This window comes from Ascaphus truei, chromosome 4 (assembly GCF_040206685.1).
Source record: "Ascaphus truei isolate aAscTru1 chromosome 4, aAscTru1.hap1, whole genome shotgun sequence".
Taxonomy (NCBI): domain Eukaryota; kingdom Metazoa; phylum Chordata; class Amphibia; order Anura; family Ascaphidae; genus Ascaphus; species Ascaphus truei.
In genome coordinates this window covers 98,223,230-98,240,540 of record NC_134486.1, presented here as the reverse complement: position 1 = coordinate 98,240,540, position 17,311 = coordinate 98,223,230, and the positions used below count along the sequence as shown (strand labels likewise).

At 45.2% G+C, this 17,311-nt stretch overlaps 1 protein-coding gene across 8 annotated transcripts in view; it reads right to left on the bottom strand.

Moving 5' to 3' along the window:
* RALGAPA2 (Ral GTPase activating protein catalytic subunit alpha 2) overlaps nucleotides 1-17,311 on the bottom strand; it is a 315,640-nt gene that overhangs the window by 122,629 nt on the left and 175,700 nt on the right. For all 8 annotated transcript variants that reach the window (XM_075596242.1, XM_075596238.1, XM_075596237.1 and 5 more), the window contains 4 exons: nucleotides 5,165-5,302; nucleotides 4,145-4,328; nucleotides 2,361-3,132; nucleotides 1,206-1,277 (listed from right to left, as the gene is read on the bottom strand). In XM_075596242.1, coding sequence (XP_075452357.1) covers nucleotides 1,206-1,277; nucleotides 2,361-3,132; nucleotides 4,145-4,328; nucleotides 5,165-5,302 — 1,166 coding nt within the window. The remainder of the gene's footprint in view (nucleotides 1-1,205; nucleotides 1,278-2,360; nucleotides 3,133-4,144; nucleotides 4,329-5,164; nucleotides 5,303-17,311) is intronic.

Sequence of the window (17,311 nt, the reverse complement as noted above, 5' to 3'; positions counted from 1 at the left end):
AAGAATGAATGAATGACATCCAGGGGAGCTGTTGACAAACTGCGGGAGCGATCTGGAGTATCTTGCATAGGCCCCTAGAGGATACATTATGCCATTTGTATTTTAGTTGTGGACCATTTCTTTTGCAGTACATTTTAAATGAAAAGTTATTATTATTATTTTTATTTCCTCTGTAAGCTTCCGGCTGAGTTTCTGCTCTACTTATCGGCTTTGTGCTCTCTTACCTTTTCTTTGTGACCTATTTCTATTCAATGACGACAAAGCTTGCAAAAATCAGACAGCAAACAATACACTCGGGGGGGGGGGGGGGGGGGGTTAAGAAAAGGGAAATGTGTTTCGGCACCGACAAAATGACTTTAATGCTCTAAAAATCTAGCTGAATATTATTACCGAACGTTAGCATATTTACACTACGTTCTTTAACAATGGAAGATTTTCAGTTGGAATTGTAAAAAAATAAATAATAATAAAAAAACATTTTTAGACAATGGCCTATTACTAATTTATATGAAGTATGATTACATTATGCAACAGCGAGGAGGAAATAGCAGTAACATGCTCAGATATAAATTCTACTCCTTGTTAAATTGGAGTAAATAATTTCCCAAATATTATGTCTAATTTGTACACAAAATAGATTGGTTTCTTTTGCGAGTACACAACTATTTGTCTTGCCCTTTTTTTTTTTGTATAATGTCCTGGCTGCATTTCTACTCCCACCTTTATTTTTGCCAAATAGGAGAGAGGTGGGAGATGTATCAAACGTAAGGAAAATGTACAGAAAGGTTTTCTGACGTCGGAAAGCTTACAGACCAGGGCTGGCGACATTTTTTGCTGCACCAAATCAAGTAAACTGTTGAACTCTTAGGCTGCGTCCCTGCTAGCGCTGAGCGGGCGGCGGTTGCTTACATATATGTAAGTCCCCGTTCGTGCGCGCGCACACAAGCTCGGCGCTTAGGTAAACTAAAAAATTATACTTTCCAGCGCACTCAACTACCTGCAATGCCCCCCCCCCCCGCACGCGCGTAAAAGCAGGACACCCGGCGCTCATGCTTGGAGCTCTCTCCAAGCATGAGCGCGCTAAGCGCGAGCGGGGACTCAGCCTTATAAATTACAGGATTTATACCTAGTAGATTACTAAATTGAAGTTACATTTCCAACATCTTCAAACAGGAAATATCCCCGAAATAAAAGGTTTTACTTACCACTGCCTTGAATCGAGATTCTTCAGTTCCCTCAATAATTTGGGATTTTTCTTCAGTAGATGAAAACTTTTCCTACAGAAACAATTGTTTTCAATTTGAAAAATTGTACAAATCTGACCTGCCAACATTGGGGAGGCCAGCAAAATATTGCATTGCCGAATCTCCCATTTTGCTATATCCAGACAGAGGTAAACCCTTCAACAAAAACAACTTTAAAACAATATATTACAATACAAAATGTCAAGATATTGTGTTTGTTAAAAAGGCCTATCCGCGGTTTACACTGCCAGGAGCAGTACATTTACCTTTACAATACAGGCAGTCCTCGTTTTACAACGCTTCGTTTTACAACGAATGGCTTATCCAACGCTATGCAATGCATACCTAGGTTCATTTTTACAACGCCAAAACGGCTTATCCAACGCTCTTACGACGCTTTGCAAAGTTGTTTATGTGTATATAATATATTATATTTTTATAATATATTATATTTTTATAATATATTTTTATATTTTATATATATACAGTATATATATAATATAGTATATACACTATATAATTTATGTGTGCGCTGCATATCTTATTGCCTGCGTAAAATATTTTGTGTATTTTAGCATTAAAAATGCCTTCAGGAACGGAACCTTTCATTTAAACAGTGTTCCTGTGGGAAAACGTGTTTCGCTTTACAACGTTTCGCTATCCAACGCCATTTTGAGTAACGCATTGTGTCGGATAACCGAGGACTGCCTGTAAACAAATTAAAAGTATTTAAAAAAAGTGTTGAGAATATAATATATTTTCAACGAACAAGACAAGCCCCTTCTTCAGAATATTCTATCTAAGGGGCGCGCAAACTTTCTGTGCTGCGCCCCCCCCCCCCTGCCTGCCAGCCCCTATGCTCACACCCCCCTTACCTAATATCCAGCGTCAATGATGCGCAGGGTCATTTGATGCCGCGTTGCCGAAGATAAGGTAGAAGTCTGTGACCCCTCAGAATAATCTTGTGCCCCCCCCAGAGGGGCGCGCCCCCCACTTTGCACACCCCTGCTCTATCTAATCTGCTATCGCAACACTTCGCAAATACGGCATCTTTCATTCTAAGCGAAAGTAATCCTAACGACAAGTGATACTGAAATGGGACTTGTAACAACGTACCTTCTGTCCCAGGAATTCATCCCCAAGTCATTCAGCAAAAGCCTACAGAAATAAAACGGTGCTTGTGGCTCCGATGTGCCAGGTTCTTCCTGGCATGCAACTTTCACGCTAGGGTCACTATTGCATCCTTGTATGTGCTCTGCCTCGCGGGCACTTTGTTTCGCAATTGCCTCAATGATCCCCTTCTCCTGCTCCCGACTCATACCGAAGGGAGGCAAGGCAGGTTCATTCAGCTTTAGCTCAGTGTGAAGTAGGCACTCTGGACTTATGTTACCAAGCTTCTCCAGCAGCGTATCAAGAGCATCCCCTCCTGTTTCTCTATCAACTACACCTGTTTGGGACAGACAAGGTGGTTCAAGGCCACCGTGATCAGGTCGGACTTTCCTTTCCTTGTTGGCTACTGGTGGGTCCTCTAAAGGTCCATACATTATTCCGCCGTCCCAAGAATACTTCCCTGAGATATCTCTTACAATGATTCGCACATCACAGGGTGCTCCGGACGAGTCCCTACCCATGTTTTTATCTGCAGGAATTTGCAGGTAAGAAATCAGAGTACTATCGTTGAACACAAACAGCTGCATGTTAGGGCTTTTGAAAACGTCGTTTGAAAGCTCGGACGCCTCCACGTAAGGGTTATCTTGGTTCTCGCTAATTAAGCTGTGTAAAATGGCCGGGCCTCCGCTCAGTGGGTAGTGACCCAAGTGATTGATGAGCTGTGTCATGACCATACGAGCAGTTAAAGGTATGAGCTCCAAGCTTCTTCTTTTCTTCTCTGTAGATGAGAAAAAGAAGCAGAAAGAGACAGCAGAATGAATATACAGGCATACCCCGCATTAACGTACGCAATGGGTCCAGAGCATGTATGTTAAGCGAAAATGTACTTAAAGTGAAGCACTACCATTTCCCCACTTATCGATGCTTGTACTGTACTGCAATCGTCATATACGTGCATTACTGATGTAAATAACATATTTGTAATAGGCTCTATAGTCTCCCCGCTTGCGCACAGCTTCGGGATGTGCTGACAGGCGCATGCACGAGCTGCCGTTTGCCTATTGGGCGATATGTCCTTACTCGCGAGTGTCCTTAAAGTGAGTGTCCTTAAACCGGGGTATGCCCGTATCGCAGTGTGTTAGTGTAATCATGTTCTTCTTCATTGTTTTTATTCACTGGAAAGTGGAATTATATGACTATGGCACAGATACGAAATGAAGCAGAAACAAATAGGGACGTCCTACTTCTATCATTTACAATTCAGCAATAGTATGTGATGTATTGAAATGCCGTGATGCTAGCAAAACTTTGATCGGTGCAAAGTCGTCTAAATATGCCGGAAAATTAAACCTAATTTATCAAAAATATATATATTTCGAGGCTGGAGATGGATTAAATGAGTTTTGAACAGTGTTTTAATGTCATCTATGATGTGTGTGTGTGTGTGTGTGTGTGTGTGTGTGTGTGTGTGTGTGTGTGTGTGTGTGTGTGTGTGTGTGTGTGTGTGTCAAATTTGTAAATCAAGAAATTATCCAAAGGGTCTTTTAGGTTTATCAGTGCTCCTGAGGTAAAACTAACACTGTATATCCAGGGGGGCAGCTCCAGTCCTCATGGGCCAGCAACAGGTCATGGTTTTCAGGATATTCCTGCTTCAGCACAGGTGGTGCAGTCAATGACTGAACCACCTGTGCTGAAGCAGGAATATCCTAAAAACCTAACCTGTTAATGGCCCTTGAAGACTGCAGTTGGCCACCCCTAATGTATATAGATAAACCTGTGATGGGACCGACCTTCAGCAACCGTAAGAAGATTCCCCAAATCAGCGGTGGGACAAAACTGCGGGGGTTCGGAGTTCTTCACATTCCCTAGTGGCAGAAATGGGTCATAGTCCATAGATGAGAGATCTGCCAGACTTAGTATATACTGACTTTGCTGAGTGTATGTATTTGATCCACACACACAGCAGTGCAAAACCTTGAAAAGAATTAGAAGAAAGAAATCATATGAAACGATGAAAAACAAAATTTTATATTAAGAATAACAATAATTCAAAAGGTACAATCTTTGGCTATCCTGCTCTCTAATATCTACACATAGGTCACCCAGCTTCATGTAACAGGCACACGAAGAAACAACTTCAATAATGTTCATCTGCCTTGAAAATAGAAGTATTTCATGACTTATGAGTCAATAGGCAACTCCAAAATTATAATAAGTCCTAGCACACGGTCGCTTTCTTTGAACAGAAGAATGCATGTCTTACAGAACATTAGTCATCGTAACATCTGCCTCTTATTCTAATATCAACAAGAAACACACTTATAACAATATATTTTTTTATCCAGCTGCTAGTTCTGTGATATAGATCAGCAAAATTATGACGCACAATTGAAGTTTTTCTGCCAAAAAAAAAAAAAGTAGCCTCTTTCTTGCTCGGGTCTTGCAATGCCTCACTGAAACACATAACCCGCTACTGAAAAACACAACATGCTTTGAAGTCGTCTTCCCCATACTGGAGAAGATTTTAGTCCCATTCATTTAAGTAGAGCCAAGGTCTTTGAAAGGCAACTTCTCAGCATACTTAATAGCGGTTAGAAAGTTTTGATTTTGCATCCAACTTATCAATGGACCTAACCCACAGCCCGACCATAATGCTCCCTTCCTTTACCTTACCACAAAGATATCATATGAATTGCTCTATGCCATCACATGAAATGTTCCGTATGTAACTCCACCAGTTTTACTAACTAATGTACAGAGCCCTGGATAAGGACGCTATATAAATGTTGTTAGAAATAAATAACTCTTACCCGGTATATGTAGTCAAGAAGTGAAGCTTTCGGTGAATGAGGCTCTTCCAGAACGGAGGTAGATATTGGCTCTAGCAAGGTCTGCACAGGAAGGGCCATGCACCAGTCCAACAAGCAAAGTAACAGTGACACAATAAACTGCAAGAGACAAAATTAGCAAATGTGTCGGTATCTTTACTAATCTTGGCTTATGATAGCCTGCAACCAGGTCTCGTTCTACTGTTTTTAAAAGGCTTTGATAAGTCTTACAGAGTCCTTGTTGGATGAGTGCTCTAGTGGTATTGAAATAGCCTAAAGTACTGTTAGATTACCCAATTGAAGACACAGTGCAAGCTCTAAAATGTGGCTATATATGATTCACTGTATCTATGAAGTCTATAGGCAGCAAAGAAATGAATAATGTAATTTTTCCTAAGGCGAAGTCCCCGCTGGCGCTGAGCGCGCTCATGCTTAGAGAGCGTTCCAAGCATGAGCGCCGGGTGTCCGGCTTGTACGCGCGTGGGGGAGGAGGGGCATTGCGGGTAGTTCAGCGTGCGGGCAAGTATAGATTTTTTGTTTTGCTAAACGTCGATCGCGGCTGAGTGTGTGTGTGTGTGCACGCGCTCAAGCGCCGCGTGCGTTAGCGGGGACTTACATATATCTACATATTTAAGTCTCCTCCGCAAGCGCCACCCGCTCAGCCCGATCAGCGCTTGCGGGGACTTAGCCTAAGTTTAGAAGCATTTTGCCCAGTGGAGTGATCCAGTAACACAACGCACACATTTCCTAGTTTAGGCGTCACAAGCATTTTCTCTTATTTTGTTTCGGTTAGAGATTATCTTTTTTTTTTTTAACTCTCCTAGATGCATTTATTTGTTTATTTCTTCCAGGAAGATTTCCACGTGTCTGATGATAAAAACAATCAAGAAATCATTTATTTAATGTTGAGACACAGATGATTGATTCATATTGAATGCTAGTTATATTCTACGTGTTCTCATATTAGGGATAATGATTTTATTAGGTCATTCAATTATCACTATAATCACCCTACAAATGTGAGAAACAGAAAGTGAATCCCTGCGCTTCTACCTTAGGGATAGCAATAAACTGGGAATATATATATATATATATATATATATATATATATATATATATATATATATATATATCAGAAAATAGCCGTGTTAGTCCAGTTGCGATAGTGCAGGATAAATGAGTTCTTCAGTATTCGATGATACCTTTTTTATTGGACTAACAATTTATGTCATAGGACAAGCTTTCGAGAGTTATCCTCTCTTCTTCAGGTCAAGCAATACTGATATACAAAGGAATCTATGGCTAAAACAGTGTGGAGAGAGGAAAAAAAAAAAAAAACAACAGATATTTACTGTACAGATAACTCTCAAAAGCTTGTCCTATGACATAAATTGTTAGTCCAATAAAAAAGGTATCACCGAATACTGAAGAACTCATTTATTCTGCACTATATATATATATATACACAGCTAAACCCCGTTATAACGCGGGTCTCGGGGTCCACCCCGAGACCACCGCGTTACTAACGGGGTCGCGAAAAAAAAAATGGCCGCCGCTTTAATGCAGATTCATCCCGCGGGACAGGAGATGGGAGCGGGGATGTCCCTCCGGTCCCCGCTTCCCCCTGTCACCGCGTGACAGGCCACGGGACAGGAGATGGGAGCGGGCATGTCCCTCCGCTCCCCCCTGTCACCGCGGGACAGCCCGCGGGGCAGGAGATGGGAGCGGGCATGTCCCTCCGCTCCCCGCTTCCCCCTGTCACCGCAGGACAGCCCGCGGGGAAGGAGATGGGAGCGGGGATGTCCCTCCGGTCCCCGCTTACCTCTGATCCCTCCACGTGCCCGGTGCTCCCGCTGCCTGCATGGAGGTGGTAGCGGGGGGTTTCTTTTCTCCACCGCTGTCCCTGGCGCTCCCGCTGCCTGCGCGGGAGGAGGGGGGGGGAGCGGGTGGTGGTGCTGGTCGCGGCCTTTCCTCTGCTCCGACCCCACCCCCCGTCTGTGTAGAGTTAGAGAGTGTGTGTGTGTTTATGTATATATGGGAGAGAAAGTGTGTGTGTATATGGGTGTGTGTATGTGGGTGTGAGTGTGTGTAAGTGTCTGTGAGTGTGTGTAAGTGTGTGTAAGTGTGTGTATGTGTGTGTAAGTGCCTGTGAGTGTGTGTGAGTGTGTGTGAGTGTGTGTAAGTGTGTGCAGTGTGTGTGCAGTGTGCAGTGTGTGTGCAGTGTGTCAGTGTGTGCAGTGTGAGCAATGAGCAGTGTGTGTGCAGTGTGCAGTGTGCAGTGTGCAGTGTGCAGTGTGCAGTGTGCAGTGTGCAGTGTGTGTGCAGTGTGTGTGCAGTGTGTGTGCAGTGTGTGTGCAGTGTGTCAGTGTGTCAGTGTGTGCAGTGTGAGCAATGAGGAGTGTGTGTGTAAGTGTGTGTAAGTGTCTGAATGTGTGAGAGTGTGTGTGAGTGTCTGTGAGTGTGCAGTGTGCAGTGTGTGTGCAGTGTGCAGTGTGTGTGCAATGTGTCAGTGTGTGCAGTGTGAGCAATGAGCAGTGTGTGTGCAGTGTGTGCAGTGTGTGTAGTGTGTGTAGTGTGTGCAGTGTGAGCAATGAGCAGTGTGTGCGTGCAGTGTGTGCGTGCAGTGTGTGCGTGCAGTGTGTGCGTGCAGTGTGTGTGTGCAGTGTGTGTGCAGTGTGTGTGCAGTGTGTGTGCAGTGTGAGCAACGAGCAGTGTGTGTGCAGTGTGCAGTGTGTGTGCAGTGTGCAGTGTGTGTGCAGTGTGTCAGTGTGTGCAGTGTGAGCAATGAGCAGTGTGTGTGCAGTGTGCAGTGTGCGTGCAGTGTGTCAGTGCGTGCAGTGTGTGTGCAGTGTGTGTGCAGTGTGTGTGCAGTGTGAGCAATGAGCAGTGTGTGTGCAGTGTGCAGTGTGTCAGTGTGTGCAGTGTGTGCAGTGTGAGCATTGAGCAGTGTGTGTGCAGTGTGCAGTGTGTGTGCAGTGTGCAGTGTGTGTGCAGTGTGCAGTGTGTGTGCAGTGTGCAGTGTGTGTGCAGTGTGTGTGCAGTGTGTGCAGTGTGTGCAGTGTGAGCAATGAGCAGTGTGTGTGCAGTGTGCAGTGTGTCAGTGTGTGCAGTGTGAGCAATGAGCAGTGTGTGTGCAGTGTGCAGTGTGGCAGTGTGTGTGCAGTGTGGCAGTGTGTGTGCAGTGTGTGTGTGCAGTGTGTGTGTGCAGTGTGTGCAGTGTGTGCAGTGTGTGCAGTGTGTGCAGTCCACAGACGCTATTCTTCTGTACAGAACCGGATGGTGGTGATATATATTCACAAACTGCCTTTTATTCATTTTAATCTTGTGAGTGTGATTCCTATCCCCCCCCCCACCCCCCTTCCCTTCTTTTTACAATAAACATACAGTGTTATGCTATGGGGCGTGCGCTCTCTCTCTTTTTCTGTTTTTATATATATATAAAATATATTATATATATAATATATATAATATATATAATATGGTGTAAAAATCTATAAGATAAAGGAGACTTTTGGTTTACATCCTTTGATCAAATAATGCCAAGCCTGCTAACCACATCAATGTAAGTCTCTATAGCAGGTCACTACGCTAAATGCATACTAATGTTATGTGAAATAAACCCAGAAGGGGTTAATATATCCAAGCCTATGCTTATACAACATAGTGCAGTTAAAAACTGGTATATACCAGTGGAGATACTCACATGTCTGCAAGTAAAGTGAATAGTGAAATACAGGGACCTTGCTGGGAGATTATATACCTAGAAGAAGAAGGAGGGGCTGGCCTTCCACAAGCTGCCCAATAAGCAGCTGCAGGTGATCACAATACATGCCTACATTTGTACTTGTTTGTAGGTTTAAGTTCACATATATTTCTCTCAGAACCTGCCCCAGAGGTTAGGGCAGTGTTTTTCAATCAGGGTTTCTAGGAACCTTAGGGTTCCCCAAGCATCCCCTAAAGGGTTCCCTGTAATTTTCAGGTCATTTTAAAATTGTACCAAATACAGAAGAATTGACCATGCATCTGATCTCTGACTCCCTGTTAGAGGCTTGGGGTTCCTGAGAATTTCACATACGGTTCCTTAGCCAAAATAAGGTTGGAAACCACTGGCTTAGGGCCTACATATGAAGTGTTGCAAATGGTAATAATGGCGTAAATGAACGCAGGGAAATCTCAAATTTGGTTCCTTTTGTTCCAATGTCAGAGCAATCAACAAGATGTTTCAGATTATGGATATTGGCGCACATAAAACTGGGAGAAGAAGATATAGGACATCCTGTGTTAAGTCGTTCATATAGTTTTCAACACAACCAAACAATGAATCTAGTCGCCTTTGGTATTGAGAATAGCAGCACTTAGTGAGCTTACCTTGGCACAGAGGAAAAGAAAAGGTATATGATTATAACAAAGTTCTTTCTAACAGCACTGTGCCTCGTCTTTCTTCCAGTAGCTCTCTATTTTACTACAAATGTGGAAACCCAAGTATGTTACACCTTAAAGAATGAACAGCAAATGTAAGTGCGTCTTCAAACGGGAACACAAAAGTGGATTTTTCCTAAACATAGGCTTTTGCCCTTAATGCTGTCATCAGCAAAATGGCAAGCAAGAGAAATGCCTTAAGATATGGACAAAACTTGTGTTGAAACACAAAAGGGCATTCCAACAGAAATAGCACCATTTTTCTTGGTTTAATAACTTGTAAACATAGCTTGACAGCTGCACACACGCGTCACCACTATAATCGCGGCCTAAGAGTGACAGGGATCAGTGGAGGGTCGCATCATTGTACTTTCCCATTATCCATCATTACTCCAGTATTTATTTCCAATATTTTTAACTATTACCACTTCACACATACATTAGAAACCTCATGTACTCCTGGGTAATTTTCCCCTTTATATAATTATAACCCCCACTCCCACCTCTATACAATTACAGACCCCTTCCTCTCTTCCCATATAACACCCCTCCCCTCTCACCCCCCTCATTACCTCCTGCTGCCATATTATACCCTCTCACCCCTGAATACTCGCTCCCCAGTGTGATGGCTCCAAAGTCGTGAATCCTTGTACACAGGGTCATTTATGGCCCGCCGGGCAGCAGCCGCACCCCCTCCCACCTTGGACCTGATTTCTGGAGGTGTTGGCCTGGTTACTGTCGTTGCCGCTCATGCTTCTTCCCAGCACTAGCCACACGCAATCAGCACACCCACGCAAAAGGCTGCGCAGATCCCTGGGAAAGAGTCTGTGCTGAGCTGTGCCGTCACCTCTGACAATTATAGGCTGCACTTCACCTCTGGCAGTGCCCAGAACAGGGGTGGGCAAAGTACGGCCCGCAAGCCAGACCGGTTGCCTGCCTGCAGCCAACCATAGATAGTGACCAGCACCCTTGGCAATACCTGTGTTGCAGGTCTTCAGTTGAGGAGGCTGCAGTGTGGCGGGAGCCCACCCGAGTGGTCCCTACACGCATGTTAGGGCCAACTTCCATAATCACCGCCTGGGTGAGATTCCACTATTGCCACACGTAGGGTGGGGCGGAGCGAGAAAACAGAGGAGAACGAGCGAGAAAAAAAGAGACGGAGGAGAGCGAGAGAGCCATCAAACAGCAGACTGGCAGAAATTGTACAGCAGCTGTATAGAGCTGTAGGGCAGCTAGCGCCTATGATCTAAGATAATCAGACAAATAGGAAAATACCTGCACATAATATGCACTACAGATAAACTGTTATCAGAAGTGTATCTCTTTCACCCAAGTTACACAACCTATACGATATATGAATCATTGTATTTCACAGCTGCTCTAGTATTGCAATAACTTCTCTTAATGCCGTCCTTAATTATTAGTAACTGGAACATACAAGGACTGAAATCGCCCATTTTGAGACAAAACAATAACAAAAGACTTTACTGAAAATATGAATAACCATGATATCATCATCTTCTATGAGACATGGCATTTTATCACAACAACTATAGGCTGTAGAAATGGATACCAGGAACTCAAGGTCCTTCCCCAGAATAATCTAAATCAAAAGAGAGGAAGACAATCCAGGGGCAGAACAATCTGGTATAAAAGGGAATGAGAAAAATACTTAACACCAATAAAAAGAGATCAAGTCACCTGTGGCCTAAGATGTCTGGGATGTGACTTCAGCAACAAAACAGATATTTGCTTATGTGCATTACACATCCCACCCAGTGAATCCCCATACTATAACCAGGAGACCTTCCACATCATGGACTCAGAGAGTCTCCACTTGCAAAACCAGGGGGCCTATTCTTATCTGTTCTGCGCTCGCGCACGTCGGTCTGCGCGCGCGTCGGTCTGTGCGTGCGTGCTTCGGTCTGCACGTGCGTCGGTCTGCGCGTGCGTGGGCGCGTCGGTCTGCGTGTGTGTGGGCGCGTCGGTCTGCGCGTGCGTGCGCGTCGGTCTGCGTGCGCGTCAGTCTGTGTGTGTGTGTCAGTCTGTGTGTTTATGTGTGTCAGTCTGTGTGTGTATGTCAGTCAGTGAGTGTGTATGTGTGTGTGTCAGTCATTGTGTGTGTGTATGTGTGTCAGTCAGTGTGTGTATGTGTGTGTGTCAGTCAGTGTGTATATGTGTGTGTGTCAGTCAGTGTGTGTGTGTGTATGTGTGTCAGTCAGTGAGTGTGTATGTGTGTCAGTCAGTGTGTGTGTGTGTGTGTATGTGTGTCAGTCAGTGTGTGTGTATCAGTCAGTGAGTGTGTGTGTGTGTGTCAGTCAGTGTGTGTGTGTGTGTATCTGTCAGTAAGTGTGTATGTGTGTCAGTCAGTGTGTGTATGTCTGTCAGTGTTTGTGTGGTGTGTATGTCTCTCTGTCTGTGTCCTGCCCCCTCTCTCCTTACTCCCCCCCCCCCGGAGGTACACGACCGCGGAGCAGCCCCCATTCTCTACCCCCGGTAGAGCTGCGTGTCCTGCTGCAGCCAGCTCCCCGGAGGAGGTACGGGGCCACGAGGGGGTTACAGAAGGGCATGGTAATGCGCGCGGGGCGCTCTTCCCCCCCCTCTGATGGTGCTGTAGGGGACGCAGCACGCTCAAACCCCCCCACTCTCCGTTCCCTTGCACAGCCAACACCAACAGCCTCTTCTGCCGCCATCACTGCTGCGCATGCACGGCATGGGAGCGGGGGTGGCAATGGCGGACGTTCACTCGCCCCCGATGGCGTACAAGTGCCCGCACAGGGCTACTAATGACCTGGGAGCGCGGCTGGGACAGAGAACGGGTCTGGTCCCAGGAGCCGGTCAGCGGGTTGTAGCAGGAGACCCGGTTGGAGAGGCGGGCCCGGTCCCCGCTGCCCCCCCTATGAAGAGGTAGTTGCGCAGCATGCAGACCCCACAGCCATTGGTGTTGGCTTCCTCCGGCAGCCGGGTCAGCGGCCTCAAGCCCCCCGGGGAATCGATGTAGCAATGCACCTGGGGGGTATGCCGGCACGCATGTGCTGGAGCGGCCGGGGCTGAGGGGAGGGGTTAGCCATTACAACTGCGCATGCGCGGCATGGCAGCGAGTTAGCAGTGGGCGGGGAACGGCGGCCGTTAGGAGCGGCGCCGGCGCCGCGCCGCCGCATATGTGATCGGCCGTGTGAGGGGAGCGGCGCGTGGGGAAGGAGGCGGGGGGAGCTGTGACGTCACTTCCGTTTCATATTTCGGCCCCATCTCTCCAGTTTTGTCCCATCAGAATAGGTGCCACTAAAGAAGTTTCACTTCAAAAATCCAGCAGACCACATAACCACGTGTTTGATCACAGTCAAACTGTGCTACACCTACGGGAGATAGGACAGTGATTAACTCGCCACAAATCTTATACCGCCTCTTACCCAGGTACAAATGGACACATCTCAGCAGAGCTCAGTATGAGGAATGCCTCAACAGCGGGGAGATGCAAAGACAACTTGAATGTTTTATACTAATGGAATACAGGCAGCTCTCTGAGGAGATCCAGTATAGGCCTCTAGAGACATTAGAAGCATTATAAAAAATGCTGCCAGCACATCACTACTGTATCTGTAACACAGCAATACAAGAGACATGGCAAACACAAGAAACCCCAGAATATTTGGTTTGACTCAGACTGTAAATCTCTGCACAAAATATCAAATCTAAAACACAGAGACCCATACCATGCAATATGTATACCAAGGCACCCTGAAGAGATTCAGATCAATAACAAAACAAAGAAAGGGTGTGTGTGCCGAGCACACGCATTTTAAGTGAAACGTCTTTGTTTTTTGTCACCTAAATTTTATTTGTGATGGTGATGTTTTTAATTAAAAATTAAAACACAATTTCAGTGACAAAATGCAAAGAAGTTTCACTTAGAACGCGCGTGCTCAGCACACACCCCGTTTTAACTATTTGCACTTCTATATTTACACTAACTGTGAATTCCTTGGGGGGACGGGGGGGGGGGGGGGGGGGGCGGCACTGTGTGTGTGTTTCAGCCTCGGGGGAAGCAGCTCTTTCACAGCCCCGGGTTTCGGTCCCACCCTTCTTGCTCCTTTTTATCCCTGCCAGGTGTTCCCTGGCTCCTCTTCTGACCCCTTCGGTTTAGTTTACGTGTTGCGCATGGGCAGAGGGCCGTGGCGCGCATGGGCAGAGGACCGCGGCGCGCATGGGGCCACAACCCCTTCTTGTGCGCATGCGTTTAGCATAAGCTCCGTGCGAGCTACAAGTTTTTTGCGCATGCGCGAGTTAGACGGCCACGCGTGCGCCATTAGTTCCTTAAAGTCACCTGCGTTGCGGTTTTTCGTTACAGTACAAGGATTTTTTTCCCCATGAAAGCCCTGTAGGTGCCAGCAAAGCAGTTTCACTTCAAAATCTTCAAACACAAAAACTACCGAAAATTGGAGAAGCCCAGTCCTCTAACACCTTCTGGAACAAATGGAAGGCCATACATAATAAATCAGGAGACCTACAGCTAGCAATCACACCCGGAAACGTGTGGGAACAACATTTCTCAAAACGCTAAAAAGCAGTATTCCAGAAAAGATGAGGGAGCGGGGGACATCATAAAATGTAAAAAAAACAACAGAAAAATGGACCATAGAGTAGTAATATCTCAAAAATGGTAAAGTGATAGAAGATCCTTCACAAGTTATATAAGAATCAAATAAGCATATCAATATCTCTGGCAAATGCTGGTGGATGTTGGAATGATGTGGTTTATCTCGAGAAAAGAACAACTGTCCTGGAACAGGATTATATATTTTCTCTGGTCTCACACTGCCAGCTCTCCCCATGGAAGTTACATGTTTTTTCCCTGCTCTGATGCAGCCAGAGCTGTGTAAACGGCAACATTATTGAAACATGTTCCCCTCTTTACACAGCCACTAGTTGGTTGCCCTGGCAACCTCCCAATCCTTATTGACATGAGGTTGGTTTAGCCCTGTTGTTCCCCTGCCCCTTTCTGTTAAATTGATTGGTCCTCATCCTGTTCCTGTCACGGGAAAATGTACTTCCTTTCCTAACAAGCTGCCTAAGTGAGTACTCTCTACCCTCCATTACTCCCTCTGCAAAGGCAATCCTTTTTTACCTTCTCCTATAACAAAGCACCTTCCTCTCTAAGTACTCACACAGCAGAACACCTTCCCATTATTAGGTCATTCTCCTGACAAGAGAAATCTGCCAATTATATCCTTGTGCAAGTACTTTTATTTCTGTTAACTCCCCCAATAAAGTTGAAGAAAATAGAAGGACTTTGTGTGCTTTAAAAAGGGGACGAGTTTAGCTATCTGGACTTACTCACATGCCCTGGATCCAGAATAACAACATTCTGCAAATATATGGAAAAACGTTATATATTAATAAAACATGTGCCTCAAATGTGCACTTACAGTATAGCAATTCTTTAAGGCATATATCGGAATAAAAACAGGTACTCTGAAGCGGAGATCTCACCGCCTCTGCGACGCCGATACTACTTTCACTAAAAGTTTGTCTGATTGTGTGCACATCACGGACTTATAAGCACTGAAATTGTATGAGCGCGCCACTCCTGTCATTTTCACCTCAAATCTCTAAAAAGCCAGCAAAGTGGAGCAATTGACACCAGACCAAATTGCCATTGTCGACAAGCTGCACATATTAGAACATGCAATTAAAGACTACCAGAGCCCACTCAATACACTAGCTCTGTCAGTGTCATTAAAGGAGCCATTGAAACAGCTAAAATCAAGTAAAGCACCGTGGTTCAACACAATAACCAATGACATGACCAAATGCAGCACTTCCAAACTACAAGCAGCAATGGTAAAACTGTAAGCCGATACTCATATCTGGCCAAGTACCCAAAGCATGGACAGGTGGGCTGATCGTCCCTATATATAAAAATCGGATTAAGCAGCAGTCTAGGTAAACTGTTTTGCAGCATTTTATATAGGAGAAACCATACATTCATTAGGGACAAAAAAGATCTTACACTGGAGCCAAATAGAATTTCTTCCCAACCATAGAACAACTGACCACATACACAGTATACTCTACACACTTTAATAGACAAGAATGTATATAGGGTCAGAAAGGGAAAATCTTTGCATGCTTTACTGACTTCCATTTGATTCAATTTGGCACCCAGGACTATTTAGAAAACTCCTTCAAAGTGGTATTGGGGGGGAAGGTATACGGCATAATTAAAGGAATGTACTCCCAGAGTGTAGTGTGAAAATAAACAATATGAGGACAGACCCATCCAAACAGGACATGGAGCGAGACAGGGATGCTGCCTCAGTCCAATTCTATTTAACATCTACATGAATGACCTGGCATTCACTTTGGAGGAATCCTCATCCCCTATATTAATGCTTGGAGACGTAAAGGGTAGCTGCCTGCTCTATGCTGATGACTTGGTCCTCTTGTCCCCAACAGAGCAAAGCCTAAACATATTGGAAAACTATTGTAGCTTGTGGGGCCTAAAAATAAACCAAACAAAGACCAAAATGATGGTTTCCCCCAAAAAAATATTTAATAAATACAAGCCAGCCAATACCAGTTTTGCATGAATGGGGAGATTATTGAACAACCAACCAAATACATGTACTTGGGAATAACATTCAGTGCCTCAGGAAACTTCATCCAAGGCATGAAAGGTCTACAAGAAAATGCAATGTGAGCATTTTGCAATATAAAGTCCAGGTTCCAAGACATCAATCCTCCTATAAAACTCTGGCTAAAGTTATTTGGATGCATTACTAAACCAATATTGATATATGGCAGTGAAGTCTGGGCCCCCAGCCAGAACGAAGATTACACCAAGTGGGATGCTAGTCCAACAGAAAGCATGCAAAGTACTGAAGGTCCACAGAAATGCCCCTAACAATGCATGCAGGGCAGAACTAGTGAGACCCCCATACTGAGATAGAGATCTCAAGATACATCTCAAGAATAGTGACAGAGTCTCTCCAATTCAAAGCACTACAAATCACCTGATCACTAAAGACTTCTGAATACCAGTGACTAAGGCCCCGCTCACTCAGCACGCTACACGACGTGTGCGCACTTATGAGCGTGCGCGTTCGTGACAGACTCCTGGTGGCCAATGGTAGTGTTCAGTATTGAAACTACCATTGGCTGCAAAGTACGGCGTCGACGCTGCTGCAGTCGCGGGTGTCTTTTGAAACTGATCTCCAGCTGCGGCAGCATGACGTCAATTTCAGCAGCCAATCAATGTCCAGACGTTTACATTGAGTGGCTGCTGAAATTGACAGGAGACTCGGCAGTTCTGGGCAGAGAACGAATGAACATATTTACTGCAAACACACACACAAATGATACATCCAAATGTCTGCAACGTCTTAAGATATAAAAGATTTTACCCCATTTTAAACTGTAAATAATGCAGTAAATGCATGACTTTTCTAAGACTTCTTAATAAAGAACGGCATTGCACTGTAGCCCCTGGGATTACACACACCCACAAGCCCCCCCCCCCCCCATGTCGCCTTGTGTCGGGTCATTTCGTCTGTTGGGGATGATCACACATCGCCCAGCAGACGGAGGCACGTTCATGCAGCGTCGCGAAGCTCCCTGTGTGAACGCGGCCTTAGACCCACATCTCCCAAAGAAACAGCAGTCATTCAGAAACCAAACTTGGAATCTCCTGTCTAAAGAAACAGAGCAAAG